At 47.0% G+C, this 20,159-nt stretch overlaps 1 protein-coding gene across 5 annotated transcripts in view; it reads right to left on the bottom strand.

The window, feature by feature from the left end:
• Window positions 1-20,159, bottom strand: part of DNAH9 (dynein axonemal heavy chain 9) — a 392,191-nt gene that overhangs the window by 287,054 nt on the left and 84,978 nt on the right. For all 5 annotated transcript variants that reach the window (XM_030534286.1, XM_030534287.1, XM_030534283.1 and 2 more), the window contains one exon: window positions 33-137. In XM_030534286.1, the coding sequence (XP_030390146.1) occupies window positions 33-137 (105 nt within the window). The remainder of the gene's footprint in view (window positions 1-32; window positions 138-20,159) is intronic.

The raw sequence follows: 20,159 nt of genomic DNA, 5'->3' as shown, positions 1-20,159 counted from the left end.
CAATCACATGACTGTGAGTACTCTTCACTTACCTGTACAGCCACCACTGAAAGGACCTCCACTGAGATTCTATTAAATTCATCAAAACAGCCCCAGGCACCCGTCTGGGAAAGGCCTTTGTAAATATTTCCACAAGACTGCAACAAAAGAAGTACAAGAGCAAAATTACCAACGCCATTAGTTTTAGAGAAAAATGGATAATCCATTTTCCACACTATTTATTTATAACAATCTCCGGTATACTGTGGGTGTTCAGAAAAGTGCACCAAAACAGCAGGCACAATAAATTATAATCTTTATAGCTCTCCATAGTTTGCTACATGATTTGTTAATTGCACATTTTCAATATACATGCACAAGAATCCCCTTTAAAGGTCACTAGTATTGAATTACTGATGCCCTGCTTCCTGGGAGGCCCACAAACTGAATAAAAGATGATTTAAGGATGTTAGAGTCACTCTACTGAACCAGCTGAACAGGGATAAAAATACACTTGAACAGCTTAGCTTGATGCAGCGATTGAAGGTGCAGGGAGGTTTCACAGGACCCTCTCAAGGCCAATGACCAGATCCCCACACTAGAGAGAGCAGTCAGTGTTCCCAAACAGCACTGAGATGGGACATGAGTTCTCAGACCTGAGCTGAAGGAAACCAGAACAGAACGAGAGAGGCAATCTCAGCAAAGAAGGGAGCAATGTTGTTCCTGGCGAAAAGGAAGGATCACTCAGTGACTGGGGTGCTAAGCTGGGACCTAGGGGATATGGGTTCAATTCTCTGTCTGACCACAGACTTTGACCTTGGGCTACTAACTTAGTGCCAGATTTCCACAAGTAATTTGGTGCAGATAGGTGCAAGCTGGATTTTGAAAAATGCCTGATCAGGTGTCTAACTCACTTAGGTGGCTGTGTACATCCCACTAGGAACCTAAACACCTTTGGAAATTTGGCCCTTAGCCTTTTTGGGTATTGTCTACCCCGCACACTAAGGCGTGAGACCTGGGCCCAGCAATTGTAAGGCCATGTTTACAGTGTAATATGGATGCTCAAGTGCAGTCTTGGAAACACAGAATCCAGAAGCTGGGGTCCCACAGACCCAAGTTTACAATGCAGTGTAGACAGACCCTGTCTGACTCAGTTCCCATCAGTTCAATAGGGATAACCACCCTGCCTCAGAGGGGCATGAAGAAAAATGAAAATGGTGCCATCTCAGCACCCATAGAGCTAGTGTTAAGGACCAACTGCTACCTGGCTATGAACTCAGAGAATGAAATAAACCTGGTAAGGAGAATGTGTCAGGGGGACCAGTTTTATGTAGGTTTCTTAAGGAAAGTCGTGCTGTTTAGGTGGCCACCTAATACTGGCCATCTTACGATGGAAGGCTATGCTGATATAAGGCCTCAGAGGTGACTGAACATATCAGCTCGGTGACACATGCTATTTACTGAGTAGGAGGGAGGCTTAGATTGGCAGTGACACCAGCTGGTGGATGTCCTTTTCAGATGTGTTCTCTGGAGTGATGGACCATTATGCAGCATCTGACAAGGGCATCATATAGCATGCTCCAAAAAGCACACTGGGTTAGGCTACGTCCTCAGTGCAGACAGAGCATGTTATCAGACCAAAGTAAGCATGTCTTGAGCTTTAGCTTACACTCCAGCCAGGCCAGAGAGCTTGGCTGTAAAGCAGCAGCAGCAGCACACTTGGGTGAGGGGGTCTTGTGTGTGGATGGGAACGGCACTAGAAGAAACATAGGACAAGCCCAAATTAATGCCACAGTGAAGACAAGTCCTAAGAGTCAGACCCTGCTCTGGTTTTACATCATTTACACTGATTACAGTGACAATGGGGATACAAAGCGTGGAAGCCAGTGCAGAGTTTGACCCTAAGAGGATATTGTAGCTAGTAGTTGAGGTACAGCAACACTCACCAAAGCTAGCTGCCTTGCTCTGAAAATAACTGTTCCTTTGGGTGGAGCAAATCTCAACCTAGGGTCAGGGCCATGCACCACGCCCAGACTGTTCATAGTGAAATCTAGTTGGGTGTCAGACAAGATCTCTCCATTACAGTCCAGTTCATCCTTCTCTTGACCCTGCTGTGAAGTCATAATGCTGAATTTATGACATCACAGTCATTTCCAAGGGAATGGCTATCATAAATCCATGATTTTTACTTTTCTGTGGGATGAACAACAACAACAACACTTTGTGAGCAGGAGGGGACGCTGGACTGCAATGGAGGAAGATCTACAGACAGAAAGAGAGATTACATACCTTCCAGTTACTGGAGTTCTTCAAGGTATTTTGTCCCTATGGGTGCTCCACCATAGGATGTGTGCACGCCTGTGCACTCTCAACTGATATCTGGAAAGTAGCGTTTGCAGGCTTGCACCTGTGCAGAACTGAGCCTCATGCTCTGAGTGAGGGCAGACAGCGAGACACGAGCCTGCTACCACTCAGTTCCTTCTCAACAGTGATGCCTAACTCAACAGCAGAAGGGAAGGAGGGTGGGCAGGAAGTGGAGCACCTATCAGGACAAAATACTTAGAAAAACTTGAGTTACTATAAGGTAAGTAACCTCTTTCTTCTTCCAGTATCTGTTCCTATGGATGCTCCACCATGGAGACTCCCAAGCAGCCACTCATTGGGTGCTGAGAGATAAGTCCAAGACAGTTTGAAGGACAGCATCACCGACGGTGGCATCATCTCTGGAAGCAGGTAAGATGGTGTCATGTTTGGCAAAGGCATGGACAGAAGATGAAGCAGCAGTCCTGCAGAATTCTGCTAGGGGAGCATTCTTCAGTGGAGCCATAGATGTGGACTGAGCTCCAGCATAACACACTGTTACTCTGTGAAGGAGTAGTGTCATAGCAATATAACAGCTGGTCATGAGGCAACCCGAAACCCATTTAGACCGTCTGTGTGTGGAAATCAGTTGGTCTTTTGTCCTGTCTGCAAATGATACAAATACTCTAGGAGAAGCCCCAAATGGTTTAATCTTGCACAGATAGAAAGCATGGGCCCTCCTAACATCCAGTGCATGAAGGCTTGATTCTCCTCTGAAGGCATAAGGCTTTAGGTAGAAAACTGGTAGGTGAATCTCCTGGTTAATGTTATGTTCTGAGGAGACCTTTGGGAGGAACCACAGGTGAGGAACCAGAAAAACCTTCTCTCTGTAAAAAGTAGTTTATGGTGGGTCTGCCATGGATGCTCCCAGCTCCTCCATTGACCTTGCTGAGATTATGACAATTAGAGAATATCTGTTCTCCTTGGGGAATCAGGCTCAATTCATCTGCATCTACTCCTAGACTTTCATGGGGACGAGGCTGAGTACCTTTTGTGTGGTAGTCCTCTCCAACTGATGAAAACTCCCCAGAGTCTGTACCATAACATACAGTATAGTGTCCATTAGTAGCTTGAGGAGTATACACAGGAGGGGTTTCATGTGGTAGAGAGAGAGCTTTTGGAGATGAAGAACTCACAGCTGGGAGTTGTCCTTTGCTCGTAGTTGCAATGTTTTCATTTGCTGCAGGTGGCCCAGATGGTGGAATCAGAGAATTAGGTGTAAGGGGCCTTGCTGGCTTTTCATTAGTGGGAATCACTAGGTCTAACTTGTGGCACGTTCATTGTGATGGCATTAGTTTGCACAGCAGGGGTATTTTGTTCTAGAATATTCAGTCGAGTTCTAACATTTTGTCAAGTCTCTTGCATCTTTTGCTGCATTTGTCTGGCAGAGTCCCATTGGGATCCTGTACATTCAGGACCTCATGAAGGAATGCTAACTCCTCTAAGCAAGTGGTCAAGTCCTTGCTTGCAGTAGTTCCTTGCTTCTTCCTTTTGATCCAATTCATCTGTATTCAGTCCTTTACTAACAAACATAAAGGCTCTCCTGAACTCTTCTTTAATAGCTTTAATGTTTGCATCTTCTAGAATAGCAGGATCCTGTTCTTGTTCCATTTCTTTTTCCAAATGACAGTCTTTCCGTTTCTGTTGTACTTTTGGGTTAATTACTTTTATTTTCAGTTTTGCAGACTATTCATCAATCATCTAGCATTTTTCAGAGTGTAGCCTCTCCTCGCTTTGGATAACTTGGCTTTCTGCAGTGTCGAGGCATCACAACTCCCATGGGGACACTTAGGAGAAGAGTCTGGCAAAGTCAGGAACTGGAGCTGCCCGCAGGCAACCTGCTCCCTCTGTGCCACTGTCTCAGCAATCTCCACTGCCTTGCGAACCACGTGACTGCCTGTCTCCTATTCAACTTATTCATAAATGATCTGGAGAAATGGGTAAACAGTGAGGTGGCAAACTAACCGTACTCAGAGAGCAGTTGTTAATGGCTCCCAATCCTGCTGGAAAGGTATAACAAGTGGGGTTCCGCAGGGGTCTGTTTTGGGACCGGTTCTGTTCAATATCTTCATCAACGATTTAGATGTTGGCATAGAAAGTACGCTTATTAAGTTTGCGGATGATACCAAACTGGGAGGGATTGCAACTGCTTTGGAGGACAGGGTCAAAATTCAAAATGATCTGGACAAATTGGAGAAATGGTCTGAGGTAAACAGGATGAAGTTCAATAAAGATAAATGCAAAGTGCTCCACTTAGGAAGGAACAATCAGTTTCACACATACAGAACGGGAAGAGACTGTCTAGGAAGGAGTATGGCAGAAAGAGATCTAGGGGTCATAGTAGACCACAAGCTTAATATGAGTCAACAGTGTGATACTGTTGCAAAAAAAGCAAACGTGATTCTGGGATGCATTAACAGGTGTGTTGTAAACAAGACACGAGAAGTCATTCTTCCGCTTTACTCTGCGCTGGTCAGGCCTCAACTGGAGTATTGTGTCCAGTTCTGGGCACCGCATTTCAAGAAAGATGTGGAGAAATTGGAGAGGGTCCAGAGAAGAGCAACAAGAATGATTAAAGGTCTTGAGAACATGACCTATGAAGGAAGGCTGAAGGAATTGGGTTTGTTTAGTTTGGAAAAGAGAAGACTGAGAGGGGACATGATAGTAGTTTTCAGGTATCTAAAAGGGTGTCATCAGGAGGAGGGAGAAAACTTGTTCACCTTAGCCTCCAATGATAGAACGAGAAGCAATGGGCTTAAACTGCAGCAAGGGAGATTTAGGTTGGACATTAGGAAAAAGTTCCTAACTGTCAGGGTAAACACTGGAATAGATTGCCTAGGGAAGTTGTGGAATCTCCATCTCTGGAGATATTTAGGAGTAGGTTAGATAAATGTCTATTAGGGATGGTCTAGACAATATTTGGTCCTGCCATGAGGGCAAGGGCCTGGACTCGATGACCTCTCGAGGTCCCTTCCAGTCTATGAGTCTATGAGTCTATTCAAGACAGTTAAGACCAAAGCAGACTGTGAAGAACTTCAAAAAGATCTCACAAAACTAAGTGACTGGGCAAAAAAATGGCAAATGACATTTAATGTGGATATATGTAAAGTTATGCACTTTGGAAAAAATAATCCCAACTATACATGCAATATGATGGGGACTAAATTCGCTACAACTAATCAGGAAAGAGATCTTGGAGTCATCATGTATAGTTCTCTGAAGATGTCAGGGCAGTGTGCAACGTCAGTCAAAAAAGCAAACAAGATGTTAGGAATCATTAAAAAAGGGATGGAGAATAAGACAGAGAATATCTTATTGTCCTTATATAAATCTATGGTATGCCCACATCTTGAATACTGTGTACAGATGTGGTCTCCTCATCTTAAAAAAGATATACTGGGCATTAGAAAAGGTTCAGAGAAGGGCAATTAAAAGGATTAGGGGTTTGGAATGGGTCACATATGAGGAGAGATTAGAGAAACTAGGACTTTTCATCTTGGAAAAGAGGTGACTAAGGGAGGATATGATAGAGATATATAAAATCATGAGTGGTGTGGAGAAGTGAATAAGGAAAAGTAATTTACTTATTCCCATAATACAAGAACTAGAGGCCACCAAATGAAATTAATGGGCAGCAGGTTTAAAACAAATAAAAGGAAGTTCTTCTTCACACTGCGCACAGTCAACCTGTGGAACTCCTTGTCTGAGGAGGTTGTGAAGGCTAGGACTACAACAGGGTTTAAAGGAGAACTGGATAAATTCATGGAGGTTAAGTCCATGACTGGCTATTAGCCAGATGGGTTAGGAATGGTGTCCCTAGCCTCTGTTTGTCAGAGAGTGGAGATGGATGGCAGGAGAGAGATCACTTGATCATTACCTGTTAGGTTCACTCCCTCTGGGGCACCTGGCATTGGCCACTGTCGGCAGACAGGATACTAGGCTGCATGGACCTTTGGTCTGACCCAATATGGCCATTCTTATGAGAAATTTTGAGGAAGAGTTGCAGGGCGGAGTAGGTCACCATTGGTTCAAATGTGGGGGAGGGGTTCCCTGGGGTGTTCAAACCCAAGTTGAGGTCTCATTGGAGGGAGGTTGACAAATGGAAGAAGCAAGTTGTACAGGCCTTGAAGAAATCTGGTTGCTGCCAAGCGGCTAAAGATTGTGAAGGCCTGGATGGGAAAATGGAGGCTGTGGTGGTGGCCAGATGCACTCAATACAGCTCACTGAGAGACCCTGTGTCTTTAGTGCTAACAGATAGTGCAAAATCATGGAGATTGGAACTTCGGAAGCTTGAGAAGATGGGAGGGAGCACCAGGGTTGGAAGCGCTTTCACTTTCGCAGGTTCGTCTTACACAAGTACTGGGCTTTCTACTGGATAGGAGGACTGACTGAACTCTATCCAAGCAGATCAGTTCCATGCCTGAGAGCCATTGAGAAGCCATGCTCTCAGACTCAGGGAGGAGGGGCTGGGATGAGTAAGGGACCCTGAGTTATGGTGGCAATAGGTCCTTAGTGTTAGGAAGTTTGAGGGATGTTGTCTCCAAAAGGTGGATGAGGTGTGAGTAGCGCACCTGTCCCGGCCAAGCAGGTGCTATGGGAATAGCCTTCACTCCTTCTCAGCACAGCTTGAGAAAGGTCTAAGGGAGTTTGCAGAGAGGCTTTCGCAACTATGTGTTCTTCAATGATAATAGACTGGAAATGACCTTTCTGATATCATGGAAAGTGATCAATAATTTTTGTAAATTTAGAGTATGTGTGAAATCATTGTGCTATCAAGGCCTGGTAGTTGGCAATGTGAAATTGGAGAGAGGGTGATGTGTAACTCTTTCTTCCTAGCAAGTCCTACAACTTGGATTCCTTATCTGATGGAGAGGGCCTAGAGCTAGCTTGACAGTTCCTCTCACTGGTGGCATCCAGTGCAAGGGAACTGGGACAAGGGATGGGAGAAGAAGTACTCCATTTCCTTTGGTGGGATGTAGTATTTCTGCTCTGCCCCATTACAGGTCAGTGGGATTTTGGCAGGTGTTTGCCTTAGTGGATGTGTGGCAGGGCAATCTTTCCCTAGGGACTGATGTTCAGGGTGTCCACCAAGAAGTGTTTACATTCTTGCACTTCCTCCAGCGGGATTTGAAGTGAGTCCATTAATCTTTTCATAAGGTCCTGGAAGGTCTTAAAGTCATCAGCATAGCAGGGAGGTAGGTGGTGGCATTACCACATTGTCTGAAGATGAAGGTACCTTTACAGAAATCTCCTCAACTTGAAACTCTTGTTCCTCCTGTACATTGGTTGGTACCAGAGAAGTATGTGGTTCCAAGATGTGCAGTACCTTAGGACAGTCTGTGGGTGTTGGGGGTGCCAGTGCTTTGTCTTAGGTCCCTGATGGAATTAGTCACCACAGTGGTCCCACAGGTCCCACTAATCCCACCAGGGAGGGGGATAAAGGAAGGGACCTCAGGGATAGTCATAATCTCTGGGCCTACAAAGCTACAATATCTGGTAGGTTCCACAGGATCCTTTTCATGAAAAAGACTCATGGGGGTAGGCTAGCACAGTACTGAGATCTCCTGATCTAAGGAATCTTCCCCTGAACTAAGGTGTGTGTGGGGGGGTGTCTCTGATGTCCTACTTGGTACTGAAGGCTGGAGACTTAAGCAAGTCTCAATGTGTTGCTGTTGCAGCAGTGTCAGGAAGTGGCTCTGGCATATCTTCCCTGCTCTGGTGAGTCAGGTTCATCAGAGATGAAGGGATCAACAAAAGAAAGGAACCTGGAAGAGGGTGAAGGGCTATGATAACCTTCACACAAAGTTAGTCGCAGTAACTGACCTAGTGGTAGGTATAACTGAGCAGGTTTCTTCCACAGTACCAATGCCTGAGTACCAGACTCAGTTGGAGTCTCTGCCACAACCTTAGAGGGATGAAAAGTCTCTTGAGTCTTATGAGCTGATGCTCCTTGCTCAGAGAGGTAGGTTGCTTTGCCCAGGGCTGCAATTGAAGCAGCCAATGTGGCCAAGGTGCTCTGCAATGTGAATGCTGATGTATGGAGGAGGAAGCAACCCCTCCAGAGCTGGCCATGCTCCATAATAGGTGCTTAAGTCTAGCCTCCCTGTCCTCCTTAGCTCTGCCTTTGAAACTCACACAGACCGTGCATTTAGAAGAGTTGTGAGAATTCCCTAAACATCACAGGCAACTGGAGTGTCCGTCACTGTGGGGAAAGGACCAATGGCAAGTCTGACGGGTCTTCATAACAAATTACACTCTAACACAAACCAGAAGATCAAAGAAGAAGAGGAGGGGAAGGAGTTCCCATCCTGACCACACACACAGAAGATAAATAAAATAAAAGCATCAGAAATGGGTAACTAAAAGAAACTCTTAAAAGAAACAAATGAAGTAAAGAATTCACTAGTTAAGGTGGGAAGCTGAGGGGAGTAGACAGCAGAACTCTTCATCTCCAGCTGCAGGCAGCTGAGAGGGAACTGAGTGGCATCAGGCTTTGCTTCCCTAGCTGCCCTTGTTCAGACCACGAAGCATTGCTCTGCGCAGGTGTGAGACCGCAGACACCACTCTGCAGTCTCCAACTGAGGGTGCACGTACATCCTATGGTGGAGCACCCACAGGGACATATACTCAAAGGAGAACGCTAACCACATCAGAGCAAATACAGAAAGTGAACGGCAAAGTAATCTGGGTTTTGCAATCACTGTCTCTCTTTCAGACTCTACCCAATATGAAAATCCCTAGTTTCATTGCTTACCAGTAACGTGTGCGATGTTGCTGTTGTTGATTTGAATAATTGTAGCACATAGGAGCTGTAGTCATGGCCCAGGTCCCCACTGAGCTAGGTGCTGACCATTATTAATGGCGTGAATTACAGTAGTGCCCAGGAGCCCGGTGGTGGACCAGAACCCTGTTGTGCTGGGCATTGTAAAAATAATGGGGCTCCTGGACGGTTATGTATTTGTCTTAACCAAAATTGGCAAGTCTGGGGTGACTACTGTAACCCTCATGCTGAGTCAGCCTCAAGCCTCTTGCAGCCAGCCCCACCAGAGGCCAGGACTCCCACAGGGAGGATGATCCTCAGGGACAGCAGAGGGCTGGCTTCTGCCTCACTGAGAGCACTTCCTTGGCTTCCCAGGATCTAATGCACATGTATGCAGCTCATGCTGGAGGAGGAGGAGCCTGACAGTTGGCAGAGTGGCAGATAACCAAAGGGACCTCACTCTGATCCATCAGTTGTGTTAGGATATAAATATTCAGGCCTGTCTGAAAAGGCCTATACTTTAAGAATGTAGGTGTATTTTTATTACTTAGCTAGTTTTAGAGGTAGAAAAAAAAAATAAAATTACTGTTTGCCTGTATAGGGTCTTTTTTTTTACTGCAACAGTCTAAGGCCCTGTTCTTAGGCTAAGTAAGGCTTTTGGCTAAGCAGCAAAGGCAGCCATAAGCTGGAAAGTGAATGGTCACATTCTTACATTTGTAAGCAGAGTCAGGATAAGCTCTACCCTGACATCTGGTGGAAAGAAGTTCAGAGAGTGTATTTGCATAGGTACGCCCACCCTATCCCAGACTCCCAAGCTGTGGGATTGCTTGGTGACAAATTGCTCACCCTCAGTTGAGTAGTACTGGCTAGACATGGGACATGGGTTCCAAAACCCAGAGAATTGAGAGAGGCTGGGGACAGGTATCTGTGCCTGGTGGTGCAGTCTCCTTGTGGAGCTAGAAGCACCAGTTGCACCCCCTCCTTTCTCCACTGTGGAATGTCAGAGTTGTTTTTTTTTTATTCTCTCAAGAATCTAAATACAGGTTACTGAGCTGAACGCCCTTTGGGCTAATGGTGCACTAGCACTGGGGCTCCCCCACTAAGAGCTGAGATCACTAAGAGTTGAAATCACAAAAAAAGCTGAAATGACTGAGCTGAGAGCACTGAGCATTGTGCTAACTAGTGGGGGAGCCTGAAGATATGCTGTGGACAGAGCAGCTGGTGGAGTGGAGCAGTTGCGGGGACGGCTGGAGCGGATCACGGGACAGCTGGTGGCAGCAGAGGGAGTAGCTGTGGGACGGGGGGCGCGGCCCACAGAGTGAGCAGAGCCGAGCAGTTTTGCAGAGCAGCTCATGGAGCAGAGCAGCTGGTGGAGCGGAGCAGTTCCTGAGGATGGCTGGAGGAGCAGAGTGGAGCAGCTGGTAAAGCGGAGCAGTTCGTGGAGAAGGCGGAAGCAGAACCCACGGAGAGGCAGGGCAGTTGGCCCTGGACCACGTAAGGTGCCCCTTTCTACCCAGGCTGGGGGGGAGGGACCTCTACAGATAGACTCTTGAACTCTGGGGTGGCATTGACCAGAGACTTTGGGGTTGTTGGACTTTGGGGTGATTGGACTTAAAACCCTAAGCGGAAAAAGGACAGTGGCAAACGTACTTGGAGGTGGGTTTTTGTTTATGGTTTGTGTTATAACCCTGTTTGTGGTGTTTCTCCAATGGGATGCCACATTGATTCCTTCCTTTATTAAAAAAGATTTTGCTACACTCAGACTCCGTGCTTGCGAGAGGGGAAGTATTGCCTCCTAGAGGCGCCCAGGGGGGTGTGGTATGTGAGTGTCCCAGGTCACTGGGTGGGGGCTCGAGCCGGTTATGCATTGTGTTACTGAAACGGAACCCCTGGATACTGAACCCGGCCCTTGTTGCTGCCAACTAGAGGGGCAGAAGGGTTACATTTTTGGGGGCTCGTCCGGGATCCCTGGGTCAGTACCCCTCGCAAGCACTTGTTGAGTGTTCCACTGTATTGGGAAATAATTATGTTTATATTTTGAGGAAACTACTGTTTGTATAATGGCTAATATGTCGGGTTTGGTGGGCCCCAGTCCTGCAGCCTCTAGCTCAGGGGCGGCAGACTCAGCCTATGATTGGGCAAAAGCACTGGGGCATATATTGGAAAAGATTGTGTTGGCCTATGCTACGTCGAACTCTTGTCGTAAGTTAAGGTTATTTGATGGGGAAGAGGAGTTTGAACTCTGGTCGGAGCATACTACTGAAATGCTGCGGGAGTGGGCCGTACCCGATGTAGAAAAGCGACGATGTCTAATAGAGAGCCTTAGTGGCCCAGCATTAGATGTAATTCGCACCCTGAAGCTCACTGACCCTGAGGTCAGTGTGAAGGACTGCCTAGAGGCCCTTGATAATACCTTTGGGAGCGTAGAGGGCCCTGCGGACAGTTACTGTAAATTCATTAATTCCCGACAGCAAAGGGGTGAGAAAATTTCAGCCTATATACAGAGGCTGGAGAGACTACTTCAGAGAGCTGTTATGAGGGGAGCAGTGACTGCTGAGCAGATGGATCAGACCAGACTGGCTCAAGTTGTAAGAGGGACTCAGTATTGGAACCCGATCCTACTTCATCTCCGACTAAGAGAACGGCAGGAACATCCCCCAAGTTACTCCCAGCTGATAAAGGAGGTCAGGGAAGAAGAAGAAAGGCAGGCAGCCAGCGAGTGTTGGGAAGCCCAAACATTGGAACGAGCCAGTACGACACCACCGCCAATGGCCAGTGTACTGATGGTGAGCACCACAGAGGAACTTGCCCAACAAATGCAGGTCCTGACAGAACGGATAGCTGAGCTGCAAAGCATCATTGACCAAGCTAAGACTTCCAGGAATAAGGAGCCTCAGACTGTGATGATAGAGAAGTCAGTATCTAGAGTCACCGTCCCACCTCGCCGAATGGAGAAAGGACACTTCTTTTGCTACCGGTGTGGTCAGGATGGGCACAGTGCTGCTAACTGCCATAAGGAAGAGAACCCCTCCTTAGTGTATGAAAAGCTGAGGATCAGTTGGGAGAGATCCAGTAGCTGCCAGAAGGTCCGGGGACGGAGACCACCTAGGCCTAGAGGATTTGAAGATTCCCCCAGAAAAGACCAACCAGCTGGGATCCCTGCAGGACTGATAGGGCCTCGAGCAGAGGTCATGGTGAGGATTGAAGGGGCGGAGTGTAAAGCCGTGCTTGACACTGGATCTCAAGTGACTATTATATTTCAGTCATTCTACCAACAGATGCTTAGGCACCTGCCCATACAGCCACTGACTGGCATTGGTCTGTGTGGCCTCAGCATGGATGAATACCCTTATCAGGGCTATGTCATAGTACACCTGGAATTCCCAGAAGAGATTGCTGGGGTAAGACAGGAGGTGGACACTGCAGCTTTAATATGCCCTGACCCCAAAGGAGCCTCTGATGTGTCTGTGCTAATAGGGACCAACTCCAGCCTCTTTAGGATACTGGCCAATTACTGCAGACAGCGAGCAGGAGACCAATATCTGAATACCTTGGTGATACACACACACTGTGCCGAGGCTTACAGAAAAATTGAGGACACAAGAAAAGTGATGCCTGATTTGCCAGTCGAAGCACTGAGGTATAAGGGCCCGGTCCCTTTAGTGGTGCCTGCCATGTCAAAAAAGGAGGTGATTGTCAGGAGTACCTGCCTAAAAGGCAGTAAGGGAACATTAGCTGTGGTAGAGCAGCCAACCAAGGGAGGGCTCCCAGAAGGAGTGCTGGTTCTCAGCGGAGTCATAACCCTACCTGCTGAAGCCCAGGAGGAGGTGACGATACTGGTTGCTAATGAAACACGCCGTGATGTGTTTGTAAAACCAGGGCAGAAAATTGCAGACATTTTTGAGCCTGAAAGCGTTGTGAGACCCCAGTGTGAAGATGAAGTTCCAATGATAGATCCTGCGATGTTTGACTTCGGGGACTCACCGCTGTCTGAGGAGTGGAAGGATCGCCTGAGAAAGAAGCTTTGCAAGAGATCCAAAGTGTTCTCACTACATGAGTGGGACGTGGGATGTGCAAAGGGAGTGGAACACCATATCAGGCTACAAGATCCCCGACCCTTCAGGGAGAGGTCTAGAAGGATTGCCCTCTCTGAGATGGAAGACGTGCGCCATCATCTTCAAGAGCTGATCGCGAATGGTATCATCACAGAGTCACGAAGCCCCTATGCCTCACCCATTGTGGTCGTTCGTAAGAAGAGTGGAAAAATCCGGATGTGTATTGACTACCGCACCCTAAACAGGCGCACTACAGTTGATCAGTACACCATGCCTCGAGTACAAGATGCCTTGGACTGTTTGCTGGGTAGTCAGTGGTTCTCTGTGTTGGATCTTCGGAGTGGATACTACCAGATCCCTCTAGGTGAAGAAGATAAGGAGAAGACAGCCTTCATCTGCCCATTAGGGTTTTATCAGTTCGAACGCATGCCCCAAGGGATTTCTGGAGCACCTGCCACATTTCAACGTCTTATGGAAAAAGTCGTGGGAGACATGAATTTACTGCAGGTGTTAGTTTACTTGGATGACCTGATTGTGTTTGGAAGAACCCTGGAGGAACATGAAGAAAGACTTCTTAAAGTGCTCGACAGGTTGGAGGCATACGGTTTGAAGCTTTCAATTGATAAATGCCAGTTCTGCCAAACCTCAGTGAAGTATGTAGGTCACATCGTGTCCCAAGAAGGTGTGAGTACTGACCCCGATAAAATAGAAGCACTCACTACCTGGCCACGTCCCATTAACTACAGAGAACTCAAGACGTTTCTTGGATTTAGTGGTTACTACCGCAGATTTGTGAAGAACTATGCTACGATTGTAAAACCTCTGAATGATCTTACCAGGGGATACCAGTCCAACAAGAACAAATCTAAGACCCAGAATAAGCGGAGGCCTCCAAAGCCGCCTTTGCAGAGACACTATGGCCCCTTCGAACCATTTGGGCCGCGGTGGGATGAAAGATGTGAGAGAGCTTTTCGGGAAATCATTACTCGCTTAACTCATGCTCCCGTCCTAGTCTTTGCTGACCCGAGCAAACCGTTTATCCTGCATACTGATGCCAGTTTGGAGGGTCTGGGAGCAGTACTGTATCAGGAAGTGGAAGGCAAACGCAAACCGGTAGCCTTTGCCAGCCGAGGACTGTCTGACAGTGAAACTCGCTACCCCATCCACAAGCTGGAGTTCTTGGCCTTAAAATGGGCCATCACTGAGAAATTCCGAGACTACTTGTACGGTGCTCAGTTCCAGGTGTGGACAGACAACAACCCACTGACCTATGTGTTAACAAGTGCTAAATTGGATGCTACAGGCCAGAGATGGGTGGCCGCCTTGGCTAGCTATGAGTTCAGCATTCAATACCGATCAGGGAGGAGCAATGTAGATGCAGATGCCTTGTCCAGACGTCCGCAGGCACCTGATGTCGCTGTGATACCCACGGATGGCGTGAGAGCTATTTGCAGTGTGAGTCGCCGAGAGCCGGAGTCCCCTGAGAGCCTTCATGGATGTGTTGCTGAAGCTTTGGGCCTACCCCCTGAAGGCGTGCCTTCTGCTTCAGTGAACTATATTGCTTTGGACCAATCTCCCTTGCCCATGCTCAATACGGCTGACTGGCAAGAGGCCCAACTACAAGATGCTGACATTCGTGATACACTACTTGCCAAAAGAGAGGGGCGAGGCCCAGCTGAGGTTGTCCCACCTACCCCAGAGGCCAAACTACTATTGAGAGAATGGACCAAACTAAAACTGATTCAGGGAGTGCTACACCGCACGACCACAGACCCTCTACAAAAGCAACGGAATCAACTAGTGCTGCCAAAAGATTACAGAGCCCTGGCCATGAGGGCCCTGCATGATGACTTTGGACATTTAGGGATGGAGAGGACCCTGGAACTTATCCGCAGTAGATTCTATTGGCCACGAATGGCTGAAGATGTTCGCCGGAAATGTGAGACCTGCGCGCGATGTGTGCAAAGGAAAACTCTGCCCACGAGGGCTGCATATCTGAAGAACATCACCAGCAACAAACCTCTGGAGCTGGTTTGCATTGATTTCTTGTCTTTAGAAGTGGACAAGAGGAATATTGGGAACATCCTAGTAGTGACCGACCATTACACGCGATATGCGCAGGCATATCCCACACGTGATCAGAAGGCCACTACCGTCGCTCGAGTACTATGGGAAAAATATTTCTCAGTTTATGGATTCCCAGCCCGGATACACTCGGATCAGGGACGAGACTTTGAGAGTCACCTTCTGAAGGAGGTGCTGAGGATAGCAGGAATTAAAAAGTCAAGGACAACGCCTTATCACCCACAGGGTGACCCTCAGCCAGAGAGGTTCAACCGAACCCTTTTAGATATGTTAGGGACTTTGCGGCCAGAGCAGAAGGCAACCTGGAGCCAACATGTCGCATTTCTAGTGCACGCCTACAACGCCACAAAGAACGACGCTACGGGAGTCACCCCATATCTCTTAATGTTTGGGCGAGAACCAAGATTACCCATAGACCTGTGCTTTGGTGTATCCGAGGATGGAGATAGCTATGAAACTCACCAGCAATATCTATCCCGTCTACGAGAAAAGCTGCGGGATGCTTATCACTTAGCTACATCTGCAGCTCAGAAGAATGCAGGCCGCAACAAACATCGATATGATGCTAGGGTGCGTCTGCAAGAACTCCAGCCAGGGGACAGAGTCCTGCTGCGAAATTTGGGTATTGCTGGCAAGCACAAGATAGCTGACAGATGGAAGGCAATACCTTACTTAGTGATGGAAAAGCTAGGAGACCTGCCGGTCTACAAGATCAAACCTGAAGAGGGTACAGGGCAGACCAAGACCGTGCACAGAAACCTTTTGCTCCCTGTGGGGGAATTGGTAGGCAGCCCTTATGAGATTGGCCACAACCGGGCAACTGGGCAGAACAAAGGTGCTGTGCCAAAGCCGCCTTCCAACGTGGACAGCCGGCTCCCTGCAGCTAACCTACCCCTACTCAGCACATCTGAGAGTGAGTCTGAGGAGGAAGACACAACCATGGTGTATCCTGGGATGAAGACAAGATTTCAGTCTCGATCCGCTGAATCAGAAGAGAGCACATCCTCTTCCGCCCTAAACCCTATGGCAGAAGTATTTAGGCCCATTCCTGACATCCCTGAGCCACTGGTGGGACCCCCGTGTAATGACTTACACAGACTATTGGACAGTGGTGACATACAGATGGAGGATGTCCAGAGCACCTGCGACCCTCCACTGTTAGAACTAGAAATGCAGGGGCCTATGCCAGTACCCGAGGGAAACTCACAGAAAACTTCCCCATCCGTCACTCAAGAGGATGTCCCCCCTACCATAGCAACAGAGATTCTCAATAGGCGAGACAGGGTAATAAGACCAGTGAAACGGTTAACTTACGATGCACCTGGGGTGATTAGTAAGGAGCCTATACATTTAGCACACAGGTTTGTGAAAGCTAAAGTGGGCTATCTAATGCCTTTTGGAGGGGACCAATAAGTTGGTATAGTAGGGAATGTGATTTGTCGGGACGACAAATTCTTGGCTGGGGGGAGGATGTAAGCAGAGTCAGGATAAGCTCTACCCTGACATCTGGTGGAAAGAAGGTCAGAGAGTGTATTTGCATAGGTACGCCCACCCTATCCCAGACTCCCAAGCTGTGGGATTGCTTGGTGACAAATTGCTCACCCTCAGTTGAGTAGTACTGGCTAGACATGGGACATGGGTTCCAAAACCCAGAGAATTGAGAGAGGCTGGGGACAGGTATCTGTGCCTGGTGGTGCAGTCTCCTTGTGGAGCTAGAAGCACCAGTTGCACCCCCTCCTCTCTCCACTGTGGAATGTCAGAGTTGTTTTTTTTTATTCTCTCAAGAATCTAAATACAGGTTACTGAGCTGAACGCCCTTTGGGCTAATGGTGCACTAGCACTGGGGCTCCCCCACTAAGAGCTGAGATCACTAAGAGTTGAAATCACAAAAAAAGCTGAAATGACTGAGCTGAGAGCACTGAGCATTGTGCTAACTAGTGGGGGAGCCTGAAGATATGCTGTGGACAGAGCAGCTGGTGGAGTGGAGCAGTTGCGGGGACGGCTGGAGCGGATCACGGGACAGCTGGTGGCAGCAGAGGGAGTAGCTGTGGGACGGGGGGCGCGGCCCACAGAGTGAGCAGAGCCGAGCAGTTTTGCAGAGCAGCTCATGGAGCAGAGCAGCTGGTGGAGCGGAGCAGTTCCTGAGGATGGCTGGAGGAGCAGAGTGGAGCAGCTGGTAAAGCGGAGCAGTTCGTGGAGAAGGCGGAAGCAGAACCCACGGAGAGGCAGGGCAGTTGGCCCTGGACCACGTAAGGTGCCCCTTTCTACCCAGGCTGGGGGGGAGGGACCTCTACAGATAGACTCTTGAACTCTGGGGTGGCATTGACCAGAGACTTTGGGGTTGTTGGACTTTGGGGTGATTGGACTTAAAACCCTAAGCGGAAAAAGGACAGTGGCAAACGTACTTGGAGGTGGGTTTTTGTTTATGGTTTGTGTTATAACCCTGTTTGTGGTGTTTCTCCAATGGGATGCCACATTGATTCCTTCCTTTATTAAAAAAGATTTTGCTACACTCAGACTCCGTGCTTGCGAGAGGGGAAGTATTGCCTCCTAGAGGCGCCCAGGGGGGTGTGGTATGTGAGTGTCCCAGGTCACTGGGTGGGGGCTTGAGCCGGTTATGCATTGTGTTACTGAAACGGAACCCCTGGATACTGAACCCGGCCCTTGTTGCTGCCAACTAGAGGGGCAGAAGGGTTACACATTTTAAACTAGTTACATTAAAATAAGGCAATCTGGGGCTGTTAGAAAGGTGATCCGATTTATTACCTCCAGAGAAAGGAAAGAGACTAAAAGATTTAAAGAAAACTTAGTTTGATAGCATCGTACCTGGCAAGAACTCACTTATCAATAGCGGGGGTATAAAATTCTTATTTCTGTGTTGTTCTATCACTGTAGCAGGTGGAGAGATAATCTCATCAAAATTATTTAACTATTGGGTAATGTAATCAAAATCACTAAAGGAATGTCAGGGGTTTCTATAGAAATTTAAAGTGGCTGCTCCTGGCTGTCTCTAGTTGTACAAAATGTAACTGGGGTACAGTTGTGTAAAAATGAGTAATCATAGTGCAAGGGGCATTAGGCAAAAGAGAATTTTGTATGTGCGCACAGGAAAAGGAAAAGGGGAGCAATGATGGAAACACTAAGCCTTGGGGTGGCTCTGGGGGATCGGACTGTCGCTTTGGTGGGGGTGCAGGAAAACTCTATGGGCACGGGGGAGGCAGTTACACCTTCTGTAAAATTAGTATGTCTAATATAATGTTATAAAGGGTAAACTATGAAAGAAATGTGCATTTTCCCAGGATGTGTGCAGTGTATATTAAAAAAGGTGTAAAAAAATGCAAATAAAACATGGTACTTAATTAAAATCCTGTTAGGGCTCCAAAAAAAAGCCACAATAGGTTGTACTTTCTTTTTCAAATCTGTGTGTGTTTTGAAGCAAAAAATAAAAGTAAAAAGTAATCAAAACTCTGGTGAAAGTAAAATGTTTCTCTTTTAAAACAGGCTCTAAGCTGCTAATAGCTTTGGATTCAAAAGTAAGCCAAAAAGCCTCTGTGTAAATGCAAATTACCTAGCTGATGAGAGAAGAAAAAAACTGCCCATAACTAGCAGCACAAAAAGGCTGCAAATAATAAATACATCTGGTCAACAAACAAGCTACTAGAAGATTCAGATTATGGCCTTCCAGAAACGGGAGGGGAAAAAACAAGTCAAGTCTGAAAATAAGGGGGACAGGTCAACCCTAACGTGTGTGTGCGTGTGTGTGTGCACGCGCGCGTGCAGTGCAAAAATCTAAAGCTGTCTCTTAGCTATTACCTAAAAATAAACTTAAAGCTTGGTACAGCAAAAAAACTATTCCAAACCTGGTCTGTTGTACAAGAGAGGAAACTGAGGTACATCACCTCATGAATTTCATAAATGACCAGTGAGTGGGATAATTCACTACCCTAACTATAAAACAAAACAAGAACAGCCTAAAGGTAATTATTGTGTTTTTCCTGCAATTAGCAAAACAAATTGTAAAAAAGTGGTATTATTATCAAGCAATAATCTGCCCCCACCAGGGGAGTGAAAATTGTTTATTTTGTTTTTCAGGCACTCCACAAGCAAGCTGGCACCAGCGAAAAAATAACCCAAAATACCAAAAATCTATGTTTTGTGTTGTTTGTCTGTGGTGTTTGTCTTGTTGCTAGCATTGTTGTGTTGCAATAAACAAAAACCCTTATGATATCGGTGGGGATGGCTTCAAAAGGCTGACCTGGGGGGAAAATGTGTATAAAAATGCAAAATGCTCAGTTGAAAGCCCAGCACCTGTGTAATAGCTACCGTGGTACCTAAAAATGGAACAGCAACCAAGGTGCTCTCCACAAGCCCTATGAAAATAATAAAAAGGGGAGGAGTTCACTGGGAATCAATGGAGGGGTGTGTAAAATGGTGTAAATAAAAAAAAAATGTGTAGATGTGCCCCTCTCCTATAACTATGAAGAAGCAGAATCAGAGGTCTGTGGCAAGGGGTGAACAATTGGGTGTACTATGCATAAGGTGTTTTGCTGGGAATGTACATGTTACTATCTAAACTTAGAGCACAAATAAATCTGTAACTCTTATTGCTGTAAATAATTGAACCCAGGCCTGGTTCCATACCAAGTGGTTAAGCTGGTTTGCATAATAACCCATTTCTCTATAAACATTCAATGAACTTATAATATAAACAAAAGCACGCAAAATCTGCAGGGGCAGCTTGTTGCAACTGCCAGCAACCAAACACATTAAAATCTTGACCCTGTCGAAGGAGAAGAGGCAGTGTGCTGGTGGTGGCTCGAATGTTGAACCATACTGCAGTGGTCAGAACTCAGTGTTGCTGTAAATTATCATAGCAGCTGGTGTATTGTTAACTGTACTTGTGTTACGTTGCATATGGA

This window comes from Gopherus evgoodei, chromosome 15 (assembly GCF_007399415.2).
Source record: "Gopherus evgoodei ecotype Sinaloan lineage chromosome 15, rGopEvg1_v1.p, whole genome shotgun sequence".
Taxonomy (NCBI): Eukaryota; Metazoa; Chordata; order Testudines; family Testudinidae; genus Gopherus; species Gopherus evgoodei.
The sequence above is the reverse complement of the archived record's forward strand: the minus strand, read 5'-3'. Positions and strand labels throughout refer to the sequence as shown.